At 41.8% G+C, this 25,864-nt stretch overlaps 1 protein-coding gene across 1 annotated transcript; it reads left to right on the top strand.

Moving 5' to 3' along the window:
* The first annotated feature begins 184 nt into the window (after window positions 1–184).
* Window positions 185–25,864, top strand: LOC124132045 (cilia- and flagella-associated protein 251-like). The gene is made up of 24 exons (XM_046495637.2): window positions 185–738; window positions 4,189–4,565; window positions 5,014–5,160; window positions 7,375–7,478; window positions 8,590–8,698; window positions 9,417–9,575; window positions 10,082–10,250; window positions 11,562–11,721; window positions 12,724–12,792; window positions 13,444–13,573; window positions 15,185–15,240; window positions 15,699–15,758; window positions 18,045–18,124; window positions 18,637–18,776; window positions 19,037–19,210; window positions 19,887–20,030; window positions 20,579–20,661; window positions 20,868–21,009; window positions 21,304–21,395; window positions 22,203–22,331; window positions 23,035–23,140; window positions 23,737–23,827; window positions 24,020–24,154; window positions 24,802–25,864. Exons 1-24 carry the CDS (start codon window positions 288–290, stop codon window positions 25,014–25,016), a joined length of 3,522 nt encoding a protein of 1,173 aa, XP_046351593.2. The 5' UTR covers window positions 185–287; the 3' UTR covers window positions 25,017–25,864.

The following is a 25,864-nucleotide window of genomic DNA, read 5'->3' as shown; positions in this document are numbered from 1 at the left end:
ATGAGACCCTATGTTTGTTGGAAATAGTGCAATTATTTTTCCGTATTGTATGGAATTTCTTATCATACAACAAGATGATACTGTTATAACCTGCATAAGTATTATGAAGGCATTTCATGTATTCATTTATCAGGTATAATTTATATCCATTGCGACATGCCGGAGAACGTGTCGCCTAAAAACACCGTAGCATAGCAACAGCGTCAGGCATGATTGTTAGGTTTTGAGGCTGTGCATGTGTGTTTTCGCAGGTCAGTGTTGGAAAACACCGTCCGTTATATTTCAATATGGCAGAAGAAGCACAGGAAATACCTAAAGAAAATGATACCGATGTACAGGATACACAAGAATCCCCGAAAGCCGACGTAGAGGCCGAGAAAGAAGCAGGTCAGGTACCCGTTGCAGAGATTACAAATCAAAACCAAAGTGACGAGACAGATGGGCCCAAAGAAAAAGAAGATGGGAAAGGTGGTGAAGATGAGACTGACAACACTGCCCCTGAGTTTGCAGCTCAAGGAGATGGAGGAGAGGATGAACCGAATGACCCCAAAGAAGAACCGGTAAAGGAATCAGATAAAGAAACGGAAGATCAGACTATACCCAAAACTGTGGCAGAGGGAGAAGAAACAGAGGGAACTAGTCAAGTAGCAGCAGCGCAGGGGCAAGCTGCAGAAGAAAATCCATCTGAAGATGTAAAACCAGAAGATGAGGAAAAAGCAGAGCCAACAGAGGAACAAGGTATGGCATCACACAAATATAAATCTGTATTGTTGTGCGCTAAAGTTATCAATGCAACACAGGAGGCAGTGTTTGCAATTATGGATGCAATTCAACGGGTCCTTGACATTAAGCTTATGTTAAATGTTGGAAATTAAGGGGGCCCCTAGTTTCAAATACTACGGGAGCAAACCTCAAGTACCCTAACACAGCCCTAATTTCAAACACTTGTATGAAAAACATGTCGTGTGTTCATGTTTGTATGTTTGTTGATAACCTAACTTTATCACGGTGGCCGGTATATGATGAGGTTTGAGATTGGAAAACCAGTGGTTGATAGCAAGATCAACACCCACCCCGTCTGAGAATGATGACCCACAGTCGGCTAAGTCCAGCACTCCAAGCTTTGATTTTTTCCTAGGAGCTTCTTGGATTCTGGTATTATTTTTATAGGTGCCATTTTAAACTTCAAGGAGCCACATTAAAATTTTAGGAGCCACATTGATTTAGGCTTACAAATAATATATTATCAAAGAAATTAAATAAAAAGACATGAGAAGATTGAAGACATTTCTATTATTCTGATATGTCTCAACAACAAACTGTGAAACCTTGTGGCAATAAAGACAAGTCATTGTACAATTCCCCTTGTTGAAAGATCGTCACTGGAATTCACTTAGCCAATTACTGCTACTATCTTTTCACTTTATTTATTATGTTGTGCCTTGGCTTGGTTTTTCCATTCATTTATTACTATCAGACACATTCACAGTAGGTGAAGTAATCTCGGTCGTCTCGCATCCCAATGCTGAATTCTCTGATTCTCTGCCCACCAACATCTGCATCTAATAAACGCTTTTTAGGACTACTGGCTGTAATAGCCATAGTTCTGTTATAGTGTTATTCATGTCATCATTCTGTGATCGACTGTTTGGCTTAGCGATGGCTCTTGAAAATATGTCAAATATTCTTCTATGATTTGAACATGCCACTATAGTGAAAGTAAACTGAGAAATGTGTACATGACCAGAAATACATAACCTTGTAGCACTACAGACGATAGCATCAGAAGCAGGATAGGCTTCAGTATCCCTGTAAGGAGTTACACTACCCCCCTAACCAGGGAAGTCATGATGTTGATACATACAAGCGATGTTCTGCTCAAGTTTTTTTCAATATGTGAAATATTTTAGTCGCCAAGCTTATTTATTAATGGGCGCAGACTGCCATCCAAGCGGCGAAACCGCATTATTGGTGGTTCGAGAAGGGAGCTAACTCCGTTTGCCTAATCGAAAGTTTGAGGTGGGCCCACATTCGAAACTAAACGCACTTGTTTTTGAGAATATATACTACGTAAACAAACCCTCATAACGAACTCATGAAGGTCTATTTAAAATAAGTATTATGACTTATAATTGGATTAAAATGTACAAATAAGATGGCAATACAGCAGAACTCACTTCTACGAACATCGCCAAACTAGGTCGTGGGGTCATTAATATTCATGAGTTATTCCTTTTATGGAACAAGTTCTCGAAAACGTTTGAGGCTTGTATCATGTCCGAGATCAATTCAAGTGTAGACATATTTTCAGGCTTATATCGCCACCTACACTTATGATTAGATTGAACTGTTATATTGGAAAAAGTAGAATGAGTGGTATTGCCTCTGTAAATTTAATTTGAAGTAGATTTAAGTTTCTTGCTTGGTAGCTATTTTTGTAAAACTAGTGTGGTCAGCTATGACGCAGTTATTCAAACTTCAAAGACTTTTGTGCCTTTCATGGAATTAATGTCACACGAAATGATTTATAAAGATATTTCCCATCAATATTACAAAATATGAATAATATATAATGTCACATAATGACAAACGTGAGCCCACTAGCCTAAATGACTTCGCAAACCTAATGAAACCCAGCGATTTAAAAATGTGGGCCCACCTGTTTCGATCACTATAAGACGGGAACAATGTGGGCCCACATTTTAGAAAATGGTTATAAGTAAGCCAAGCTAATGAAGCTAGCGATTTTTTAATGTGGCCCCTCCTTTTGCAATCACTATGACGGAAGAACGTCTACCCACTAGGCGATATACAAATGTGGGCCCACTTGTTTCGATCACCATATATGACGGGAACAATGTGGGCCCACATTTGAGAAAATGATTATCAATATTTAAGTAGAATTTCGCGATTAATAAATGTGGTCCCTCCTGTTGCAATCAATATGACGGAAGAACGTCTGCCCACATTTAGGGATTAATTATCAGAACTAACGAAACAACCTAACGAAGCTAGGCGAAATACAAAATGTGGGCCCACTTGTTTCAATCACCATAGATGACGGGAAAGATGTGGGCCCACATTTTAGAAAATGGTTATCACCACTAAACCAATCTTAGAAGATGTACGGATGGAAACATAAATATATAATGCATTCAAACATTTAATTAAGAATACGTTTTACCTTAGGGATTAGCTGGGCATTTAATAGCTGGACCAACAACGTACAGCATGACTGACGCCATTTCTCGCAAATACGAAAACAACGGAGATAGCTCCTGTTTGAATTTAGAGTGACCTCCCTTTCCCAATATGAACCACTGATAATGCGGTTTCGCCATCCAAGCAATAAATACAGGTAATTGGTAATTCAATAATGGTAATTTAGGTTGCAAATGTCGCTACTTGAAGGGCTCAAATCACAGCCTGACCACCCGATCCTTTATATAGTTGTCTCTCATGACAAGCATGAAACACAAGGGACTGCACATTGCATTGATACAAACTCATTCAATTATATAAAAGGACATGTTATATCAGTGTTTAAAATTAAACATGTTAATCAACGAGTCCTTGTCTTTTCCTCAATGTTAAAAGTTAAAGGTTTAGGGGCTCCAACACTGCCCAGGGGGGAAGTTTCAGTTGCCCAATTTGTTGTTCACGTGTGCATCTCTTATTAATCAGAAACCTGTGATCATGGATTCTATTCTTTTATTCACCCTGATTATGTTAATGGTAAACTGATTTGAATAATAGCATGCACTGTGTTATTTCCACTAGCCACTGGCCAAAGGACAATAAGTCAAGTTGAACCTGTAATGCTTAGCAGTGGATCGGTGGATCGCGATATTTATTTCTCATTACAAGCTCTGATCACAGTCGCACTCAAAGTAAAAAGTACCGATTCTTACCTAAATGTATTCGTTAATAAATGTTACACCAAACACTAATTACTTGTGAAAACGTTAATGGTTTCATCCATGGCACCATACCTGACACTGCCAACTTTAAATCGTCAGTGTGCCAGGTATTTGGCCATCGTGACTTTGAAAAAGATAACTTACGCACCACAGATATGAGCACATTCAAGTATCGTGATATGCATCTGATCGTGAGCAAGGTATCGTGATACATATCGGATCGCACAGCTGGTGAATCTTCCCTGCCTACAGTCTCTTAAATTGCTAGGTGACGCTCAAGAGACGGTTCGAGACGAGGACTTTACAGATGGTAAAGTGGAAGGTCCAGAGGATGCTCAGCATACAAGTGAAACTCCAGCCAAAGAGGAGAGGCCTCGATCAAGCAGCACAAGAGGCAGCAAAAGACTTTCCCCTCAACCTGATGCTCAACCTGATGCTGAGGGAGGCACCCCACGACAGTCTCCACCTCCAGGTGCAGGGGAGACAAGCAGAACACCCCCACCCCCTGAGGAGGGTAATGTGGGGTATCCCGCCCAACCCCCTCCCACACAGGCTGATGTTGAGGTTATTCCTGACGCGCCACGACTCCCCTCCAGAGAAAGGACGGACACATCACTCGAGGGAACTATGTCCAGCTCAGCTCTGGTTAGTAGTTAGCTTTGCTTACACTTTAGGTGTTGTGTTGACTTTCATTCTGTGTACATCAATTCTCTGTTTTTTCAACGTTAGAAATTGGCACTAGTCCTGTAGTCCTTGCCAAACTGCCCAATAGTTAAGATATCCTCACTAATAGTATATGTTATCTTTGTAAGTACTAGTGGACTAAAACTCTTAGTTTCTAATGCTGTTTTTTCTATTTTCCATGTAAATATGCCAAGAGGCACAAAGAAAATTAATTGTCAGGAATGACAAGGTAAATTAAAAAGAATAAAATGCTAAATAATATTCATCGTGTTGATAGTCATTCTGGTAAAATATCTGAACAATATTAGACAAGAACCAGACATCTACTTTGGTTAAATGTTTTTTTAACACAATATTATAAGAAAGCCATTATGACTTATGCCCTGCTTAATTCCCTCCTGTGTTACAGAACATGGTGTGGTCATTTGGCCTGAACCGCAGTGTCCCGGTGCTGAACTTGACCGATGGCGTGAGGAAGGTGATCATGTACCCGTGTGCCCACGTCGGCGTCCTCTACGACTTCCACAACAACAAACAGCACATACTGCAGGGACATGTAAGTCACAGCAGTCTCATTCAGATCTCTTAGTTTGGCAAGATACCTCTCTGTGTGATCATCTGACGACACACATTTGACCACCCAGTCTAATTGAAGGCAGCATGGAAGTCATTCGAATCAGACTACAAATTCAGCCGAAGTATAGGAGAGAGAGAGAGAGAATATTTTATTAAGATGTCACGGGCAAATAACATATACATACTGCATAAAAACAAAAAAATCAATTATCATCGGTATTACACCCAGCCTTTACAGGCTTATGAGACATCGTATGTACATTAAAACATGTATAAAAGTTTCCAAGTAAAACATTGTAAGCTTTTTTCTTACATTGTACCATCATCTTTTCATCAAAAATAACCATCAAAACACCTATTTATGTGTATGTTACCACCAGTATGATTAAATCTCTTGATTAGTACATACGTGCAAGTTTTAAATGTTAGGGAATATCTTCTAGTAAGAATACCAAATGATAATTTCAAAAGACATAGTTTTAGACTGTTGTCGAAGTGTAACCTCATTAGTCTTTAATTTCTCATCTGAGAAAATACTGTAAGCAAGAATGGGAATGGGCCTGTGACATTTGTAATACATGTAATAGAAAATACATGACACTGGATGATCAAGGATGATGACTGGAAATGATTCACATAAACTTCACCATTTCATATTTGTCTGTTCATCAGCGATGTGGGGTTGATTGTTGGAGACACTGTGAGATACTGCTGTCCCCAGCATCCTGTGCTTGTTGATGATGATTTGGAGATATTACGCTCTCCGACATTATGTGTATTTCGCACACGGACCTGTGTTGGTTGTGTGACTACGGGCTACGGGATCAGTCTCGGCAACGTGGTAGATGGCATGTTGTTGTACCCTGACGATTGGTACGCTGCACATGACATCAATTACTGGATTGTCTGGTACAGACTTGATTATTTGCAGGTGTTTGAGATATAGCTGGAATATTGCTGACTGCAGCGTTAAACTACAAACAGAAGATTCTCGATTCTTGGTGTCCACCCAGGTGTCTAAGTGGGGTTAGACACTACTCACTGACTCAGTGACTAACTGGCTCACTGACTAACCTTTTTACTGGCTTACCGACTGACTAACTGACTCACCAAGTATCTGGCTCACTGACTCACTAACTGGCTCACTGACTCACTGACTGGCTCACTAACTCACCGACTATCTGGCTCACCGACTGACTCACTGACTGGCTCACTGTCTCAATGACTCTCTGGCTCACTGACTCACTGACTGGCTCACTCACTCACCGACTATCTGGCTCACTGACTCACTCACTGACTGGCTCACTGAATCACTGACTAACTCACTGACTGGCTCACTGTCTCACCAAGTATCTGGCTCACTGACTCACTAACTGGCTCACTGTCTCACCAAGTATCTGGCTCACTGACTCACTGACTAACTCACCGACTGACTAACTGACTCACCAAGTATCTGGCTCACTGACTCACTAACTGGCTCACTGACTCACTGACTGGCTCACTCACCGACTATCTGGCTCACTGACTGACTCACTGACTGGCTCACTGTCTCAACGACTCTCTGGCTCACTGACTCACTGACTAACTCACTGACTGGCTCACTCACTCACTGACTATCTGGCTCACTGACTGACTCACTGACTGGCTCACTGAATCACTGACTAACTCACTGACTGGCTCACTGTCCCAATGACTATCTGGCTCAATGACTCACTGACTAACTCACTGACTGGCTCACTGTCTCATTGACTGGCTCACTTTCTCAATGACTCTCTGGCTCACTGACTCACTGACTGACTCACTGACTGACTGGCTCACTGAATCACTGACTAACTCACTGACTGGCTCACTGTCTCAATGACTCTCTGGCTCACTGACTCACTGACTGGCTCAATGTCTCACCGACTATCTGGCTCACTGACTCATTGACTGGCTCACTGACTCACCGACTATCTGGCTCACTGATTCACCGATTGTCTCATTGACTGGCTCACTGATTCACCGATTGTCTCATTGACTGGCTCACTGACTCACCGATTGACTCATTGACTGGCTCACTGACTCACCGACTATCTGGCTCACTGATTCACCGATTGTCTCATTGACTGGCTCACTGATTCACCGATTGTCACATTGACTGGCTCACTGACTCAAGTATAGACTCTCTGATTCACCACTGATTCCTTGTCTCCAGGCCAACCCGATCACATGCACGTGTGTGAGTGAGGACAAGCGCTGGCTGGTGACGGGGGACAAGGGCTCCGACTCCATGGTGATCATCTGGGACACCTACACCGGGTAGGTTGTTAGTCGGACTTGTGTCTGCTGTAGTAGAGGAGAGTGTGAAGGAGGACCATTAAACATGAATAATCACCTTTGTTTTTAATGTCAAGCTCTTTCCGGGACAATTGTTTTGTTGTTGATATAATCCAACCCCACCCCTGTGTCTGAATGGGGTATCCATGTTAAAATGTGACATGGTATATGTGATCTCTCTGGGCTAACTCTATAAAACCGGCATAAGTCCGGAGTAGTATGAGCAGCCACTCACACTCATACATACATGCATGCACATTACAATACAGTCATGCCCCGCTTATATGGACTTCAGATATCCGGAAACCTTGGTTTCCGGACAATTTTCATTCAAAACGAAATAATTACTATTTAAATTTACCCGTATATACAGAAATTCAGTTTCCGGAACCGGATGGTCATTTTCATACACAAAACACTGAAATGCACACAAAATTGTCTCACTTACCCGGACAATACACTTCCGCTGGTAGTAATCTTCCACTGGTGGTAATCCTTTGATTCGTGAGAAGTCAATTAACAAAGTGACACTGAGTTACGTTTGAGACGAGCTTGTTTATTGTACGCGAAAAAAGGGAAATTTGTCTGTTTAAGGAAAAACACCCGTCAGCAAGTTTGGAAACCATCAGTAAGCATTATGGCACTGAATTTCGCTTGTGCTTGTATAGAGACCTTGATTACATATTACGAGAACACAGGCGATCTGGACAATTTGGAATTATTGTTTAAAATTCAAACCTCAAAATGTGGTAAAGTTCAAACTTCCAGGACAGATTTTTTGAAACGTGTATGTCTTGAATAAAGATTGAGTGGATGTATCTGTTTGCTCTGTCATCTGTCATGAGTTGCATAATTGAAGGGAGGTAACTCCTCCAGTAAGAAGCTGGTTTCAGTTATACGGAAATTTGTTTATACGGACAAATTGTGAAATGACGAAAGTTTCCGTATAAACGAGGCACGACTGTACATGTATGATTGAAATAAACTTAAATGCTGCTACGTAAACCCAATTCACCTCACCACTTTCTACTCATCCACAATGTCTTTATGCTGGGAAGCAGCTCAAATGGGGTTCTGCTTTGTCTGTCTGCAGCATTCCCATCCAGACCTTGTTTGATCCAAATCCTGAGGGAGGCGTGGTTGCCGTGGCGTTGACCCCAGATGCTCGTTACCTAGCAACCCTAAGTGCTTCAGAAACACAGGTATTATTTAGCATATTTTAGATTGTGTGGGAATAGGTCCCTACTACTAGGAGACAGAATGGGTAAAGTGTTGAGACTCAACGTGGGATGTTATGCTTGTCGTAAGAGGTGACTAACGGGATCGGGTGGTCAGGCTCGCTGACTTGGATGATGCATGTCATCGTATCCCAATTGTGTGGATCAATGCTCATGACATCAATCACTGGATTGTCTGGTCCAGACTCGATTATTTACAGACATAAATATTTCTGAGTGCGGCGTTTAACAACAAACGAACAAACAAATGTGGGATGTTGTTGATATATCAACCACTAGTTTGCTTGGTCCAGACTTGTGTATTTACAGGCTGCCATCATGTAGCAGGAATATTGCTGCGTGCAGCGTTAAACAACCTACGAAACATGTATTAGATCACAAAATATGAATACTGTTTTCGATGTAATAAGCGCCGAGGGCGCTCTCAAAATTAGAAATAGGGGGCTCTTATAAGAATATGATTTTGGTGAGATTAAAAACAAGGTTGAAAGATTGTAAATTTTGTGGTTTATCCTGACAGCCTGAAATGATATGGAAGAAGAATCTGTGTGTAACTGTGCTAACTGGGACTGTTCACTAGCCATTATATTAGCAAATAACGCCGTGGGCACTTATTAGAGCGGGGTGCTTATTACGTCGAATACAGTAAAGTTCACGTTTTCAACACCCATTTGTCCCCCAGATCCTGTCAATCTGGGACTGGACTATTGACGGCGAGACGCCCGTGTGCACCGCGGAGCTCAACCCCAAGTACGGCATTCAGAACTACATCTTCTTCAATCCCGACGACATCCACTTCCTCGTCACCAACAGCGAGTCCCAGGTCATCTTCTTCCAGTGGGTGAGTAACCATGGTAACAGCAGCATCGCCACATTACCATGCAGACATTGACGTGTTGTTTCTAGTGTGCCACATGGGTCTTTGAGATGGTCAGGTGTGCTCTAAATATAATTTGGGCAACTAGAACAGAATTGATCCATAAAAATAATCATTAACAATCTTTGATCTACTTGTTCAATGAATATTTGTGTTATATTCAGTGTTAGGCTGAATGGTCATTGTTATCAGTATGAAATAATAAGTCAATCAACCGCTACAATTTGTGAAATAAGGTACTGCTTATTTCTCATAGAAAAGGTGTGGGTGGGTGAATGGGGGTCCCCAAATTTATCACCACTGTATGGGAGGGGCAATAAAAAGAATAACTCAGTTCCATTTTGTGAAATAAAAAAAACCATGAAAAGTATTTGGTGGAGGGGTAGTGGGGGGTGAGCGTGTAAAAATGTGGGGTCAGCAAAATATGATACAGTCCTAAGACCAATCTCCACCCTGTCATTCCCTATTAGGAGGAGCGCCGGATGGAGTACTATGCCCCGCCCCTCACGGACCAGGACTTCAACAAGCCTGTGGGGCGCTACAGCCAGTCCATCTTCCAGGCCAGCAACACCCGCGCCCTTACAGGAACCTCCCTCGGTAACCTCGTGGTCTGGGACAACAACCAGGTCCTCACTAAAGGTGAGCTGTCAGGATCACCCGCAACCTTTCTTATTTACATTTGGAACTGTCCATTGAAGTTAGTTTTGGCAAGTACCTACCGTATTTTCTTGAGTATAGTGCGCACCCATGTATAATGCGCACCCCCCTCTAGCAGGTTCAATATTTTGGAAAAAAAGAAATTTGAATATTATGCGCAGAAAAAATTTACACCATACCCTTTCAGCGAAGTCCGGCAATCGAACGGGTGCTGAGAAACTTCGTCAGTACAAATTCGAAATTTGAGATAAAAAATCACCAGACATGTTTATTTACCGTTTAAATAGTATTTATTGTTCTGCTAGGCATTGTTTTATATCTAGGGATTAAGATTACCTTGTGTATTTTCTCGTAAACTAAGCCGGAAACAGCAATCAGCTGTACACACGTTTTCTTGGAATCGACCGGTGATTCGGTCAAGACACACCCAATGATATAACTTTATAGGATTTTTAATGCAAGGATCGGCAACAATTGTATCTGAAACTATTTTTGTTATCAGGAATAATATATTCCATTATTTTCTTAATTATATGCAGCCTTTACTAAACATATTTAAAATAATAATAACCCTAAGCGAAGCAGCTGATCGCTTTTTTTACATGGAACCAGTCTGACCAGTCACCGTCAAGGCTTACGCGCACGTGATCGCGTGATCGCGAGAATTTCATGTTGACATAGAATCGTCAAACAAAAACAAATATGACTTTTAACGAGTCAAAGTATGTCATTTATGATATATGTATCCATTCTCTGTCAACTAAAGTTTGTTTCAAGGCATCAATAGCGGTATTCTGACCGTGGTTGCTGTTAATAACGGTGAGTTGTGCGATCTTCCGATCGCTTCACACACGATTTCGCCAAAATTAATAAAAACAATATTATAAGGAATTTTGAATGAAATTAATGAAATAAGTTACAAACATAAGTCCAGATATACAAAGAACACTTTTTATAGCCAGACAGTGTAATTACATGATTATTTTGCGTACTTCAGTATGGATTTGTTGACATGGTATTTCCGGTGTTTCGTGCTCACGGTAATTTCTTTCCATGGGGGAAAAAAACATCCAAACTCATAATTCGTGTATAATGCGCACCCCCTTCTACACAGCTGTGTTTTTTCGAAAAAAAGTGCGCACTATACTCAAGAAAATACGGTAAATAAGATATGCTGGTCTGAATGCCTTGCTTAGTCATGCCTAGTCATGCAGTGATTAATTGTATCAGAGAGAAAGATCTGATTCTAATGAGAATGTGTATGCCAAAGGCTTAGTGTCTCTTGTCATGCAGTGGTAACATCAGAGCAGACGGCCAACAAGAAGGCGCTGAAGATCATCAAGCTGCAGGACCGTGGCATCAACGTACTCACCATCACAGACAGATACATCGTCGTTGGGGACATCGCTGGTCATGTCAAGTTCTTTGATCAGAGTCTCAAGCTTATCTACTGGTAAATTTCTATTTTTATTGCATACACCAAATTTGACTAGAAATAGCAGAAATACGCTTCAAATTATTTGCAGGGCAAAAAACATTTGTCTCATGGGTCGGAAAAAGATCAAATCTATTTTTAAGGTAAAAAATATGTAATCAATATTTCCATAGTTTGTTAATGGTGTACAGGGTTTAACCGGACACTAAACAGTCCACCGGTTGTGCATAAACATTAAGAATGGATGGAAAAACTCTGAGCTGACCGAGTCTCATGGAATGCACAAATATTGAGGCTGTTTAAATTATGGAAACTTGTTACGCATTATACCCGTGAAGTTCCGGGGTAGAATAGGTCTACAGCAACCCCTGCTTGCCTTAAAGGCGACTATGCTTGTCGTAAGAAGCGTCTAACGGGATCGGGTGGTCAGTCTTACTGACTTGGTTCGTACATGTCATGGTATCCCAGTTGCATGGATCGATGCTCATGATGTCAATCCCTGGATCATCTGGTCCAGACTCTATTATTTACAGACCGCCATCATATCGCTGGAATATTGCTGAGTGCGGCGTTAAACAACAAAGAAAGAAACAAACAAATAAACAAACGTGTTAAGTCTAACTAACGTTTCCATACTGATAAGAAATACATTCACATTCAACCTGTCCATGTTCATCAGTCAGCACATAAACATAAGGAAGTATCTCTTCAAACAAGAACACCCCCATCTCCAGTTAATGCTATCACATCATTTATATCATGGAAGTCAGGTGAAGTGAGTCATGTGTCATCACCCTGCAGACATGAACTTGGTCAAAGTGTTCGCCAAGGAACCCCCATTTTCATTTCTCTCAACCACATGACACAGACATTTATAGGATTCCCCAGGACAGATAGAAAAGTGCAGGTAACCCGCTGGGTATAGACACCTGACTCACAGGTCTTGCAATCACTGGAGACAGTGTCTGTCGACAGTTGTTAAAAAGTAGAAATGCTTCATGTGGGTTTTGTGTATTTCAGGTACCAGGATTTCGGCCTTGGGCCAGTCAATGCGCTGTGCTTCTCCTTTGTCCCTGAGTTCACACCTATGTGAGTACACAGGATCAAACACATTCATGAAGTGTATTATTGAAGTTTGTTGTCAGTTTGAGGAAACAGTTGTAGATGTCAGAACTAGGGAGGATTTTATTGTTTGATAGTTGTATCATTTGCCGCTCATTTTGACTTTTAAGGATTTGAACAATGTAATGGGGTGAAAGTATTTGTTAATCTTTGATATTATCATCCTTTTCCAAATCTTGTGCAAATGTTGAGGCAGAGGTCCCCAGTATCCCATGCTTGTCACGAAAGACCTGACTCAACAGGAATTGTGTTTGTTTGTCACCAGGCAGAGGTGATTGTGTATCTCACCTAAACAACATGCTCATGCTATCAGTCACTGGTTTGTCTGGTCCACTGCCATGATGTAGTTAGATTGCTGACTGTGTCCAATGAGTCATCCATTTCCTTGAGACCAATGTTTGACTGTGTATGTTTTCCCCTCGATGTTTGACTGTGTATGTTGTTTCCCCAGTGTTTGACTGTGTATGTTGTTTCCCCAGTGTTTGACTGTGTATGTTGTTCCCCCGATGTTTGACTGTGTATGTTGTTTCCCCGATGTTTGACTGTATGTTGTTTCCCCAGTGTTTGACTGTGTATGTTGTTTCCCCAGTGTTTGACTGTGTATGTTGTTTTCGACAGAGCAGCTGAGAACACCAAGTACCCCCCAGATGCCACCATTGCTGCCAAGAAGTTTGTTATCCGAGACTTTGTTGTTGGAAGCAGCATCGCAATATTTGGCAACATCACAGCAGATGGCACCAAGGTTGAGGTTTGTACAAGTTTATACAACAATTGTATTCTTATCACAATTGTGTTGGTTAAATTAGCCATAATTGTGGCCCACTCATCTAAGGCTCTACGAATTGCTGTGCAGAGTTGCATCCCTTTAGTGGGCCAGAAACCTGTGTTTATGGGTTCGAATCCCACATTAGCCCTGATTATGTTTCTAGTTTGTCAGCACCATACCCATGCTCGTGGGTTTCACCGAAGTGGTAAACGTCCAAGAGCTGCAACATTCTGACTTCCTCCCACACCAAGATGTCACACAGTGTGGTAACTGAAGTACCGTTCAAAGCAGCGTTAAACCAGATTCACTCACACAGTAATTCTGTCAGTGTGAGATGCCACAGAATCAGTCAAAGTCCAAAACAGAAAAAGAATTGTTCTTGCCTAAATATTTATGTAGTTTCTCTCAGACACTCACACATCAGTTAAAAGACACCCTGGATGAAAGAATTTTATTGCAGTGTTATGAATAGATATGAACAATTCCGACATTGTTAAAGGGAGGTATCGAACGGCTGCAGTTTCCAACTTGAGCAACTAGTACGAAGCCGGAGTCTTGTAAAATTCTGTTCGGTTTATGTAGCTTAGCTAATAACAGTCCATCTAATGACACTAAAATCTACTGAAAATGAAGTGCCATTTTCGGGCTGGGACTCTCAGACGTTTTGGGCACACACTGCAGCTGTTTCACAAGCGGTTTGGGTGTTATTTCTCTGTAACAAGAAACACAAGGCAGTACACAGTGTTTACTAAATGAATTGTTTGTTTGCAAGATATGTCTAATCAAGATGTGGTACCTGTCATGTGCAGATTGGGAATGTAGGCCACGTGGTACTATGGGTCTTCCGACTTCGCAGTATGACACGATGACTGTCTTTAAACGCTCGACACTAAATCAAAACTACATGGTGTGACATGAGCACCAAAGTAGCAACAGATTATCCTCGGAAGCAGTTTGCATTCTATTTTCTTAACATGTTATGTCAGGAATGTAGTCTGTCATCTTCCCGAGGCAAGAGCGTCCACTTGCCTATTTATCAAAGTCTAGCATCCACCCTTGCCACATCAAGCCCACTTTCCTGTGCTAAATATGACTGACTATATCACATATCAATCGTCCAAGCAGAGCATGTTACATAAAATCAACATCCGGGTCAGAAAACATGGCCGCTGCCATACAGCTTGTCAAATTTGCACTGAACAGTTAAGTGAAGACATGTCTCAGAGACATGAAGAGTTTTAAGTAAAAGAACAAGTTTGTATTCATTTTTTAGGGAAAAATAGTTGTTTTTACCACAGACTTGTGCAATCTTAGCTGCAGAATTTGTCTGGGACTGGTACTGATAATAGTACGTCATGCTGTCACACCACAACCCTTGAGCTACAATACTGAAAGAAATAATTTCGGTCACTAGATAGATCTGATTGTAACACACAAATATTCAAGTATTTCCTTGTAACTTGTGACCTTGTGATGATAAATGTGTCACACTTGTGTTAGTACCTCATGGTATAGAGAGGGAGGTTGTCAGCCTCATTATCTGCAGCCAATGTTTCATCTGCTACCTTGTCATGTCACGACTCCTTCCTGCAGGTGATCCATCGGGAACATGACGCTTCCATCCACGCCCTGGCCGCCCACCCCACACAGTGAGTTATCTGCCCTTGGGGGCCATTAGAGTTACCTCCCTTCTCTCCTGTGAAAATAAATGTACCCCGGGGTATATATTAGTTGTTGGATGTCTTACGGGAAGAAAAAAACATTCTGTTTCAAATTTGTGAAATTTTGGTTTGCCAGATTTGACAGTAAAGTAACTGATGCAGGGGAAAGGTTTTGTTTCCTTGTTTTTTAAATCCATTTCTTTCTTTATCATGTCTATTGAAAATACAAATTTATCAAAAGTATGATTGGTCAAAGTCTGTGTCACTGAAGTTGTCAAAACATTTAACGTAGACAACATTGGAATTGGATAATAGATATGAGTGGGTGTGACTTCTATGAATGTACATTTCTACCATGCGATTATATTTGTCATTATTTACATTATTCCATATGTTGAAATTCAGGATGTTTATCAACAACCACGTTTTACTTTCTTCTAATTTAGTCCTTACCTAGCAATTGGCAGCTACTCTGGGCTTCTCAAAATCTGGAACTATGAGCAAAAGTAAGTACTGTTTTGTCGATTTAGTGATGCGAAATATTGTAGTAAAGGTTCAAATCTATCTGCTTCTCCATCAATGAATTAAGACTTCCCTTGTGGTACAATTTTAGGATGAATTTGAAGTTTGAGTGTAAAAATATTTTGATGATGGTACAAAGACATTCCTGACTACCAGGATACATGGTATCAGCCGTGATGTTGTGTTTCTCATGACTGTGATGGTGTATTTCTCATGGCTGTGATGTTGTGTTTCTCATGGCTGTGATGTTGTGTTTCTCATGGCTGTGATGTTGTGTTTCTGATGGCTGTGATGTTGTGTTTCTCATGGCTGTGATGTTGTGTTTCTCATGGCTGTGCTTCTCATGGCTGTGATGGTGTATTTCTCATGGCTGTGATGTTGTGTTTCTCATGGCTGTGATGTTGTGTTTCTCATGGCTGTGATGTTGTGTTTCTCATGGCTGTGATGTTGTGTTTCTCATGGCTGTGATGTTGTGTTTCTCATGGCTGTGATGTTGTGCTGCTCATGGCTGTGATGGTGTATTTCTCATGGCTGTGATGTTGTGTTTCTCATGCCTGTGATGGTGTGTTTCTCATGGCTGTGATGTTGTGTTTCTCATGGCTGTGATGTTGTGTTTCTCATGGCTGTGATGGTGTGTTTCTCATGGCTGTGATGTTGTGTTTCTCATGGCTGTGATGGTGTGTTTCTCATGGCTGTGATGTTGTGCTTCTCATGGCTGTGATGTTGTGTTTCTCATGACTGTGATGGTGTATTTCTCATGGCTGTGATGTTGTGCTTCTCATGGCTGTGATGTTGTGTTTCTCATGGCTGTGATGTTGTGTTTCTGATGGCTGTGATGTTGTGTTTCTCATGGCTGTGATGTTGTGTTTCTCATGGCTGTGATGTTGTGTTTCTCATGGCTGTGCTTCTCATGGCCGTGATGTTGTGTTTCTCATGGCTGTGATGGTGTATTTCTCATGGCTGTGATGTTGTGTTTCTCATGGCTGTGATGTTGTGTTTCTCATGGCTGTGATGTTGTGTTTCTCATGGCTGTGATGGTGTGTTTCTCATGGCTGTGATGTTGTGTTTCTCATGGCTGTGATGTTGTGCTTCTCATGGCTGTGATGGTGTGTTTCTCATGGCTGTGATGTTGTGCTTCTCATGGCTGTGATGTGTTTCTCATGGCTGTGATGTTGTGTTTCTCATGGCTGTGATGTTGTGTTTCTCATGGCTGTGATGTTGTGTTTCTCATGGCTGTGATGTTGTGCTTCTCATGGCTGTGATGTTGTGTTTCTCATGGCTGTGCTTCTCATGGCTGTGATGTTGTGTTTCTCATGGCTGTGATGGTGTGTTTCTCATGGCTGTGATGTTGTGTTTCTCATGGCTGTGATGTTGTGTTTCTCATGGCTGTGATGTTGTGTTTCTCATGGCTGTGATGTTGTGTTTCTGATGGCTGTGATGTTGTGTTTCTCATGGCTGTGATGTTGTGTTTCTGATGGCTGTGATGTTGTGTTTCTCATGGCTGTGATGTTGTGTTTCTGATGGCTGTGATGTTGTGTTTCTGATGGCTGTGATGTTGTGTTTCTGATGGCTGTGATGTTGTGTTTCTCATGGCTGTGCTTCTCATGGCTGTGATGTTGTGCTTCTCATGGCTGGGATGTTGTGTTTCTCATGGCTGTGATGTTGTGTTTCTCATGGCTGTGATGTTGTGTTTCTGATGGCTGTGATGTTGTGTTTCTCATGGCTGTGATGTTGTGTTTCTGATGGCTGTGATGTTGTGTTTCTGATGGCTGTGATGTTGTGTTTCCCATGGCTGTGATGTTGTGTTTCTCATGGCTGTGATGTTGTGTTTCTCATGGCTGTGATGTTGTGTTTCTCATGGCTGTGATGTTGTGTTTCTCATGGCTGTGATGTTGTGTTTCTCATGGCTGTGATGTTGTGCTTCTCATGGCATTGATGGTGTGTTTCTCATGGCTGTGATGTTGTGTTTCTCATGGCTGTGATGTTGTGTTTCTGATGGCTGTGATGTTGTGCTTCTCATGGCTGTGATGGTGTGCTTCTCATGGCTGTGATGTTGTGTTTCTGATGGCTGTGATGTTGTGTTTCTGATGGCTGTGATGTTGTGCTTCTCATGGCTGTGATGTTGTGTTTCTCATGGCTGTGATGTTGTGCTTCTCATGGCTGTGATGGTGTGTTTCTCATGGCTGTGATGTTGTGTTTCTCATGGCCGTGATGTTGTGTTTCTCATGGCTGTGATGTTGTGTTTCTCATGGCTGTGTTGTATGCTACAGGGACGTGATGGTGTCCCGGGTGTTTGATCGCGGGAGCCACATCCGCTGTTGTACATATGACCCTAGTGGTGGACTGCTAGGTGAGTAAAACAGATGTAGGCGTTCTCCAATTATACATCTAGGATTTGATAAGACTTAGTTTAACTAGTTTTTCAGTATTATTTTAAGGTGAATTGAACAGCAATCCTGAACTGTTTTTTTCACAGATAATGTATTTTCAGTCTGTGACTAAAGTCACTAATCCATAGCCCATGTCTAGTAAAATTCTGTTTGGTCTAGAGAGTTCAGTTAATAATAATCCACACATCTTGCTGTCACTAATCTCGTTAAAATCAGTTCTTAGTTCTGATTTCTGATTTGCTAATGTTGACTTCTTGTTAGTCATTTCATTGGTTGGTCAAAGTTCACAAAAGGTCATTCTGATGTGACCTGTAATGGAACATCCTGAGATCGTTGTTTTCCGGTAGCGAAAACTAAGATCTGATTTTAATGAGATTGTGCTGTCACTGATGATGTTATAGTAGTAGACAGTTGTTTCATAACAATCAATCTCCTACTTTTCATATTAAAACACTTGCCTGTGGTGTTTCAGCTGTGGGTTTCACCAACGGGTGCGTGCGTGTTCTGGATGCCATCACTCTCCAGGAGGAGATGGAGGAGCCGTTCCGCTATGCCCGAGATGCTGTCACCCACATAGCGTTCTCGCACGACTCGCAGTACCTGGCCACAGCTGTAAGTATATCATCACAGCATGCCCACAGTAACATGTATAATTCCTGTGTAACAATCTCAGTCTCTGTTTGTAGGATGCGGAGTACACGGTGACAGTATATGATTCCTGTGTAACAATCTCAGTCTCTATTTGTAGGATGCGGAGTACACAGTAACAGTATATAATTCCTGTGTAACAACCTCATTCTCTGTTTGTAGGATGCGGAGAACACAGTGACAGTATATAATTCCTGTGTAACAATCTCAGTCTCTGTTTGTAGGATGCGGAGTACACAGTGACAGTATACAAGAAGGAGAGCATGGACACCAGCACCCCCTACACCTACATGGGGCGACACCGCGCACACTATAAGCCCATCAGGGATATCATGTTCGGGGTGCAGCTCGACTCCACCGCCCCCAGACTGCTCTCCCTTGGGGAGGACCGGGTCATGGTGGGTCATACCCTGGAATAGACTAGTTAATACTCCATCCCCTGGACAACGGCTGGCTCCACGAGCTGTCATTATGCCCAACAGAAAGCTAGCAATACACCTTTGATGTGCAAAGCTATATTGCCACGAACGTCACTGTCACAGTAGTAGTAGTATATATACAAAATTAGGCAAAACAGCATGTAAAGTGAACAGACAGGTTTGGATTAGGCCCATCTGTTCTTATTTCAGAATAAGTGCATTTGTTTACATTCAAGAGAAAGTCGGATCACGTGATGCGTTTGCCATCACCCACGGTAGTGTCGCTGGAGCAGGAACTCCTTTCGCAGTAAAAAGACGAGAAGAGCGGAGTAAATTTGGGGGTTATTAGCTTATGTTTACAAACAAAGCTTCAGAACGGTCAGCTTGCTGTCCCTTACAAGATCACAGAAAACTAATTCTTGCACCATTGTGCATAAAAACACAATTCCATGAACAAGATAGAATTCCACATTTTTCTTCCTGTTCTGATGATATGGTTTCTTTCAGTGCATACTCATCTTTTGTAGAACATTGCTAGATTTATTTATGTGCTTGAAAAATATTACACCATCCCTGCTGTTTTTATACAGAAATAATTTTTTATTTCTTGTGTAACAATCTCAGTCTCTTCAATTGGTATTTGTTTTTCTTCCAGGTTGAGTATGACCTTGAGAACAGTAGCCGTGACAACATAAGGCTGTCCAGCACAGACAGGATTGAGCAGAGTGCTGTCCCCTTGTGTATGGCCTGGTATCCACCAATCACAAAAGAGCATTTCATTGTTACAGCTGATGATCAGGTGTGTCTGCTGCAGCTGGTAACACGCCTCTTTTTGAACTGTATTTGGATATTCAGGACTTTTTCACACATTTGTATCTTGTCGTATTAAATCTTTCACTGAGAAGAGTCTATGCCGTTGATAGATCTGGAAGTAATGAAATTATGGAAACATGTGTTTTTATATAGTATAGCAATGTTCTTTTGAGTAAAAAATTTGCATTCATCCTATAGTCCTTGCCAATAGTTAAGGTATCATAAGGACTAGTAGAAATTGCCATTTTTAAGGTTTTTGCTATATGTTATCATTATAAGAACTGGTAGACTAAAAATGTTAGTTTCTATCGCTGGTGTGATTTAGGCTGATATCAGATATGTATAGCTGTATCAGCAGGCCAGGGAGTATATAGCCATGTAGGAACCTGGAGTAGGAACCTGGAGTAGGAACCTGGAGTAGGAACCTAGAGTAGGAACCTGGAGTAGGAACCTAGAGTAGGAACCTGAGGTTACTGTATGGGGAAGAACATGAAAAACCATGCAACAGTCAACAATACAATCCCTTGGTTTCAGTACAAGTTCAAGTTGTACAATACCACCACGAAGATGTGCAGGAAGACTCTTCTAGGGCCAACATATGGCACTCCTGTCACCAAGTAAGACTTCAACTTTGACCTTTGAACTTTGACCTATCCTTGAACTTTGACCTAAAATTGAACTTTCACTTGAATTGTTTCAACTGATTTTAAGTGAACGATTGTTTTGCTTTTATATCTAGTTAGTCAAAATAGCAGGCAAAAGATAAAAACAAAAAACATAAAAATGTATGAAGAAGTATGACGCTATTGACACAATGTTTCAGGATTACAGTGATTCCAACAAAAGATGAAGTCAAAGACAAACGGTACCTGGCATACACAACAGAGGACAAAGTTGGCATGAGTATTCTCCCTTTGACCGGCAACCCACACAACAGCATGGCGCTGGTCGCTCATCCCAGTGGGGTAAGCTGTGTTAGATGTCCTGACACATTACATGTATTTTTTTAACTGCGGCATGGTATCTCAGTGTGCTAGCACTATAAAGTCAGCATTAGTCAGGCCTAGTACAAGCAGCCTCACACACACATACGTGCATCCACGTCGCTATATAAGTGCATAATCTTGGACGCAATGTTAAACCCCATTTCAACTCACCTCACCTTCAGTAAAACATATCATTCGCAGGGATATGAGTAGTTTGTTTGTTCTTTCTACTGTAACACAGCTGGTTACAGTGTGCTGGTTACGTTGTTACAGGTAGCCAACCTGACATGCAGTGGTGATGGCCGCTACTTGTTCACTGCCGGCGGAGCGGACGCAGCCGTTCACATGTGGGAGGTGAACATCAAGTAAGTCAGTCACCAACACATCATCCGCTGAGGCTTGCAGTGACCTTTGACTCTTAGGATCAGTTAGATACTGAAGCTTCATCACAGCCTCGTCATTGACATCAACACTTAAAGGTGGACTCACCCCCTTAAAGAAGCTGGGACTGTCTTATTGACTTAACCAACAATCCTTTCAGTATATTACAGAGCTTCATTTGTCATGGGGTGGCAGACTAAGTTGTCAACCGATCGTGAGGGGTATGTGGTGTGATATACCCTGTGTGTGAGCCTACGTACCCTGAGCCATGAGGCTCACAGACAGGGTACATCACACCACATACCCCTCAAGATCGGTTTATACTCCCTGCAGTGTTTTATTGTACGATCAACAACGATCGCGAGTTGTTTATTTCTTATATGAGATAGCAACACTATGTACAGCCTCTAAACATGTTCATAAAATATACAAGTTTTAAAAATATTTACCCAAATTTTAATAATTAATAGAATAGAATCCGACCTCGGAAATGTCGGACAAGTCCATTTTACGAACAGGTGGGTTAAGTTGGGTATTTCCTGCATATTCTCACAATCACAATGTATATTATCTGTACCTTTCCTCCTAATACCGATTGTCTTACTTCCCTCACAAAAATAATGTCATCCAATATATGGTGTCATCAAGCATATACAAATCTCCAGAAATGGCGTCATGCTAGAACAATGTTTTATCGTGAAATAGACCACACTTCATTCTTCATTGTTCTTTGGGATTTATTGCATAGCTCTCTTATAAAGAGTATTACTGAGTGTTACAATGTTCTGCAGTGCTTTAGAAGCCCAGGCTCAGCTGGGAGGTGAGGAGTTGATCCCGTTCTACGGTTTACTGGATGGTGGCAGAGACGGCGACCTGTTTGCAGAGTTAGAGGACTACTTCTACTACGCACAGATCAGGAGGTAAGTGTTACACATTTCGGTCTTAGATTTCCGGTCACCTTTATGAGCTCAACTGGGTTGAAGATCTGTTTGTGCTGATAGCATCATGCATCGTTAGGAGGCTTGAAATGACTTGACTGTTGATGTTACGGTGTCAGGATGAGCTGCATAGATCAATGTCTGTCCCCTACAAGACAAAATGGATGTCAATGTAGATATCATGAATATGTTTATCTTGTTCGTGTTGTTGTGCCCATAAATCATCTTCCAATATACTGGGTATAAAATCTCCATTCTCTAACAATAAATACCCTGGACCCATTTGACACCTTGAGAAACATACCTCCATTGCTCCATCTCTGCCTTAGCACAGAATCGGCTGATCCGATGGTGGCTTTTAGTATCATGCTATTTAAATCTTGCTCACAGTAGAGTTTTGAGAGTGAAGGGGGAATTACACAGTAGAGTTATGAGAGTGGAGGTGTTGTTAGAATGGAGATATAATACCCTTGAAGATTGAGAACGACAATGTATTGACCCAGGGTTGTCATAGAGAAGGGGTGACAGGTTGATGGCAAAGGACTGGCCATTTCACATTCTGAGGGGTCAGGTATTGTTTTTTAAAAAGGTATAATTTATTCCAGGAAATACTGGATATAAATAATGTTGCCCCAGGTCTTGGACATGTTTGAAGTCCCTAACTTGTGGATTACTTTCCCTTCAGTCAAAGTGTGAACACCATGGAAACAAGACAAGTGTCCATCAGGATCCCGCTGTCAGAGGTGCCCTTTGTGATGAGAGCCATGGGCTTCTACCCCTCAGAACAGGAGGTCAGTATATATGACAGTGTCATGGGGTCACAGGTCAGTATACAGCGGCAGGGTCATGGGGTCACAGGTCAGTATACAGCGACAGGGGTCATGGGCTTGCAGGAGGTCAGTAAATATTACAGTGTCATGGGGTCAAAGGTCAGTATACAGTGGCAGGGGTCATGGGGTCACAGGAGGTCAGTAAACAGTGGCAGGGGTTATGGGGTCACGGGGGTCAATAGTTTACATTTATCAAATTAGAAAAAATAGAAAACATATTCTTCTAAGTGATCTACAGACCAAGTTATTGGTCAAGTGAAATAAAAAAGAAATAAAATTGCAGGTTTTTGTTTTAATGTTCCCCTTCCTGTATTGAACCTGCTTAAAAGTCTTGGCTGGGAAATTAGACTTCTAGATTTGTTTATGTTATTAGGCATTAATAAATTGTGTAAATTTTGGGTTGACAGTTTGAATAACATGCTAAACAATTGAACAGTGTTGATAAGTTTGAAAATGAACTATTGATGGTTATGAAATATTGATTCTCTGACCTGACACACATGGACGGTTACCAGTTCTTGAAATCATATACTGACTGTTTCTTAACGTGTTGCCAGATTGAGGACATGCTGAATGAGGTGAAGTTCAGCAAGTATGTGGAGACTGGGCAGTATGTGAGCGACATCGACCTCGGAGACTTCATCAAGTGTGAGTACAAGCAGTACAGACAAACCTGTGTCCAGTTACATGTGATTAGTTGACCACTAATTAGTTGATTAGTTGACTGCTGTTCAATCCCAAACGCAATCAACGGGAGACAATTACATGTAATTATCTCCATTTAATAGCCACTATAAAACTTTACGAAGGTTGTTGTGTGATTGGAGGTTTTGTTTTCAGTGTATGTGAATCATCGGCCAGCATTTGGCCTGTCCCCGGAGAAGATCTTGTGGGCGTTCGACACCCTTGGGATACCCACTGACCAGGGTCCTGCTGTAGAGAGGGGGGAACTGCTGGAAATACTGCAGAGCAAAGGTATGGACTGACCACCACTGACTCTGTATATGTTGTACCTGGGTATACCACTGACCAGTACTTGGTACCTGGGTGCACCACTGACCAGTACTTGACACCCTGATGTACCCACTGACCAGTACTTGACACCCTGATGTACCAACTGACCAGTACTTGACACCCTGATGTACCCACCGACCAGTACTTGACACCCTGATGTACCCACTGACCAGTGCTTGGTACCTGGGTGCACCACTGACCAGTACTTGACACCCTGATGTACCCACTGACCAGTACTTGACACCCTGATGTACCAACTGACCAGTACTTGACCCCCTGATGTACCCACCGACCAGTACTTGACACCCTGATGTACCCACTGACCAGTGCTTGGTACCTGGGTGCACCCACTGACCAGTACTTGACACCCTGATGTACCCACTGACCAGTACTTGACACCCTGATGTACCAACTGACCAGTACTTGACACCCTGATGTACCCACTGACCAGTACTTGGTACCTGGGTGTACCACTGGCCAGTACATGGTACCTGGGTGTACCACTGACCAGTACTTGGTACCTGGGTGTACCACTGACCAGTACTTGGTACCTGGGTGTACTTACTGTGCATACAGTTCTGTTTTGATGAGTGGCCTCTCTGTTGCAGGTGAACACATGACGGAGTACGAGCTGGCCGAGTACCTCACCACTCTGATGGGCTTCAACCCCGAGGGGGGCAAGTGTGAGCTGCAGAACTTTGACGCCACGGCAGCGGGGGACCTCATCGACCAGAACCTCCCCTACACAGTCACAGGGGAGATGTTCTCCAAGGAGATTCTAGGCTTCTCCATGTACGATGGCAACTCCACCCAGCCCTCGTAGACGGCGCTGTACATGCCCTGGGTCTTGTTGTATACAGTTGAACAAGTGTAGGAGTGTGTTTATGCTGGAACTATGGGCCTCTTCTTACAAATGACCCGTGGTTTGGTATTGCAGTCAGATTTGGTCACCCTCGTCAGTGTCTGGACCAGGTGAACACACGCTGGAGGTTATTAGCTCAGTGGACAATGATGTTAAATGACGTGAATGCTATTGGAGTTATGTAATGTGAATACTGCAACAATTTGTGTTAATACAACTGAGACTCATATCATGTTTTACGTTATATTTAAGATGCCACACATTTTGAATAATAATTACTTTTTTGGAAGGTTGTCAATACATAAGGAGGAGAATTGATGGATGTCAACTTCTCAAGAAGTTCCATTCTCTTCCTTATGTGTGTTAATTCTGATTGTCATTCAAAGACTTGATTGTCAATACAGTTAACATCAGATAATTTTATCTGTTAAAGCAAATCAGTCTGAACTTCAGAAAGGCAACTCTGGTTTAAGTTATGTTACAACTTTTTCTTTTTATGATTTGATAACATTCCCAAACTCTTGGTACTCAGTTGTGTCCAAACTGTTGTTATTCCATTGTGTCCAAACTGTTGTTATTCCATTGTGTTCCAAATTGTTGTTACTTGATTGTGTTCCAAACTGTTGTTACGTCATTGTGTCCAGAACTGGTGACACCATTCAAGTTACACCCACTGGGTTTGTATGTACAAATGAAACAGTGGCAGACATTGTTTATTTTCAAGTTGTGAATAGTAGCCTGTTGTAGATATGTCAACATGTAACAAAAGCTGTGATATGTATATTGGTCAATAAAATAATTATTTGCTA

Source organism: Haliotis rufescens, unplaced genomic scaffold (assembly GCF_023055435.1).
Source record: "Haliotis rufescens isolate VD_foot unplaced genomic scaffold, xgHalRufe1.0.p SCAF_15, whole genome shotgun sequence".
Taxonomy (NCBI): domain Eukaryota; kingdom Metazoa; phylum Mollusca; class Gastropoda; order Lepetellida; family Haliotidae; genus Haliotis; species Haliotis rufescens.
The sequence above is the reverse complement of the archived record's forward strand: the minus strand, read 5'-3'. Positions and strand labels throughout refer to the sequence as shown.

Bases quoted from the DNA above. Each gene is read 5' to 3' on its own strand.
- LOC124132045 (XM_046495637.2), top strand. From the start codon at position 288: ATGGCAGAAGAAGCACAGGAAATACCTAAAGAAAATGATACCGATGTA. The intron at 10,251-11,561 runs GTGAGCTGTCAG...CTTGTCATGCAG, and splicing joins CAACCAGGTCCTCACTAAAG to TGGTAACATCAGAGCAGACG. The intron at 24,155-24,801 runs GTATGGACTGAC...TCTCTGTTGCAG, and splicing joins GGAAATACTGCAGAGCAAAG to GTGAACACATGACGGAGTAC.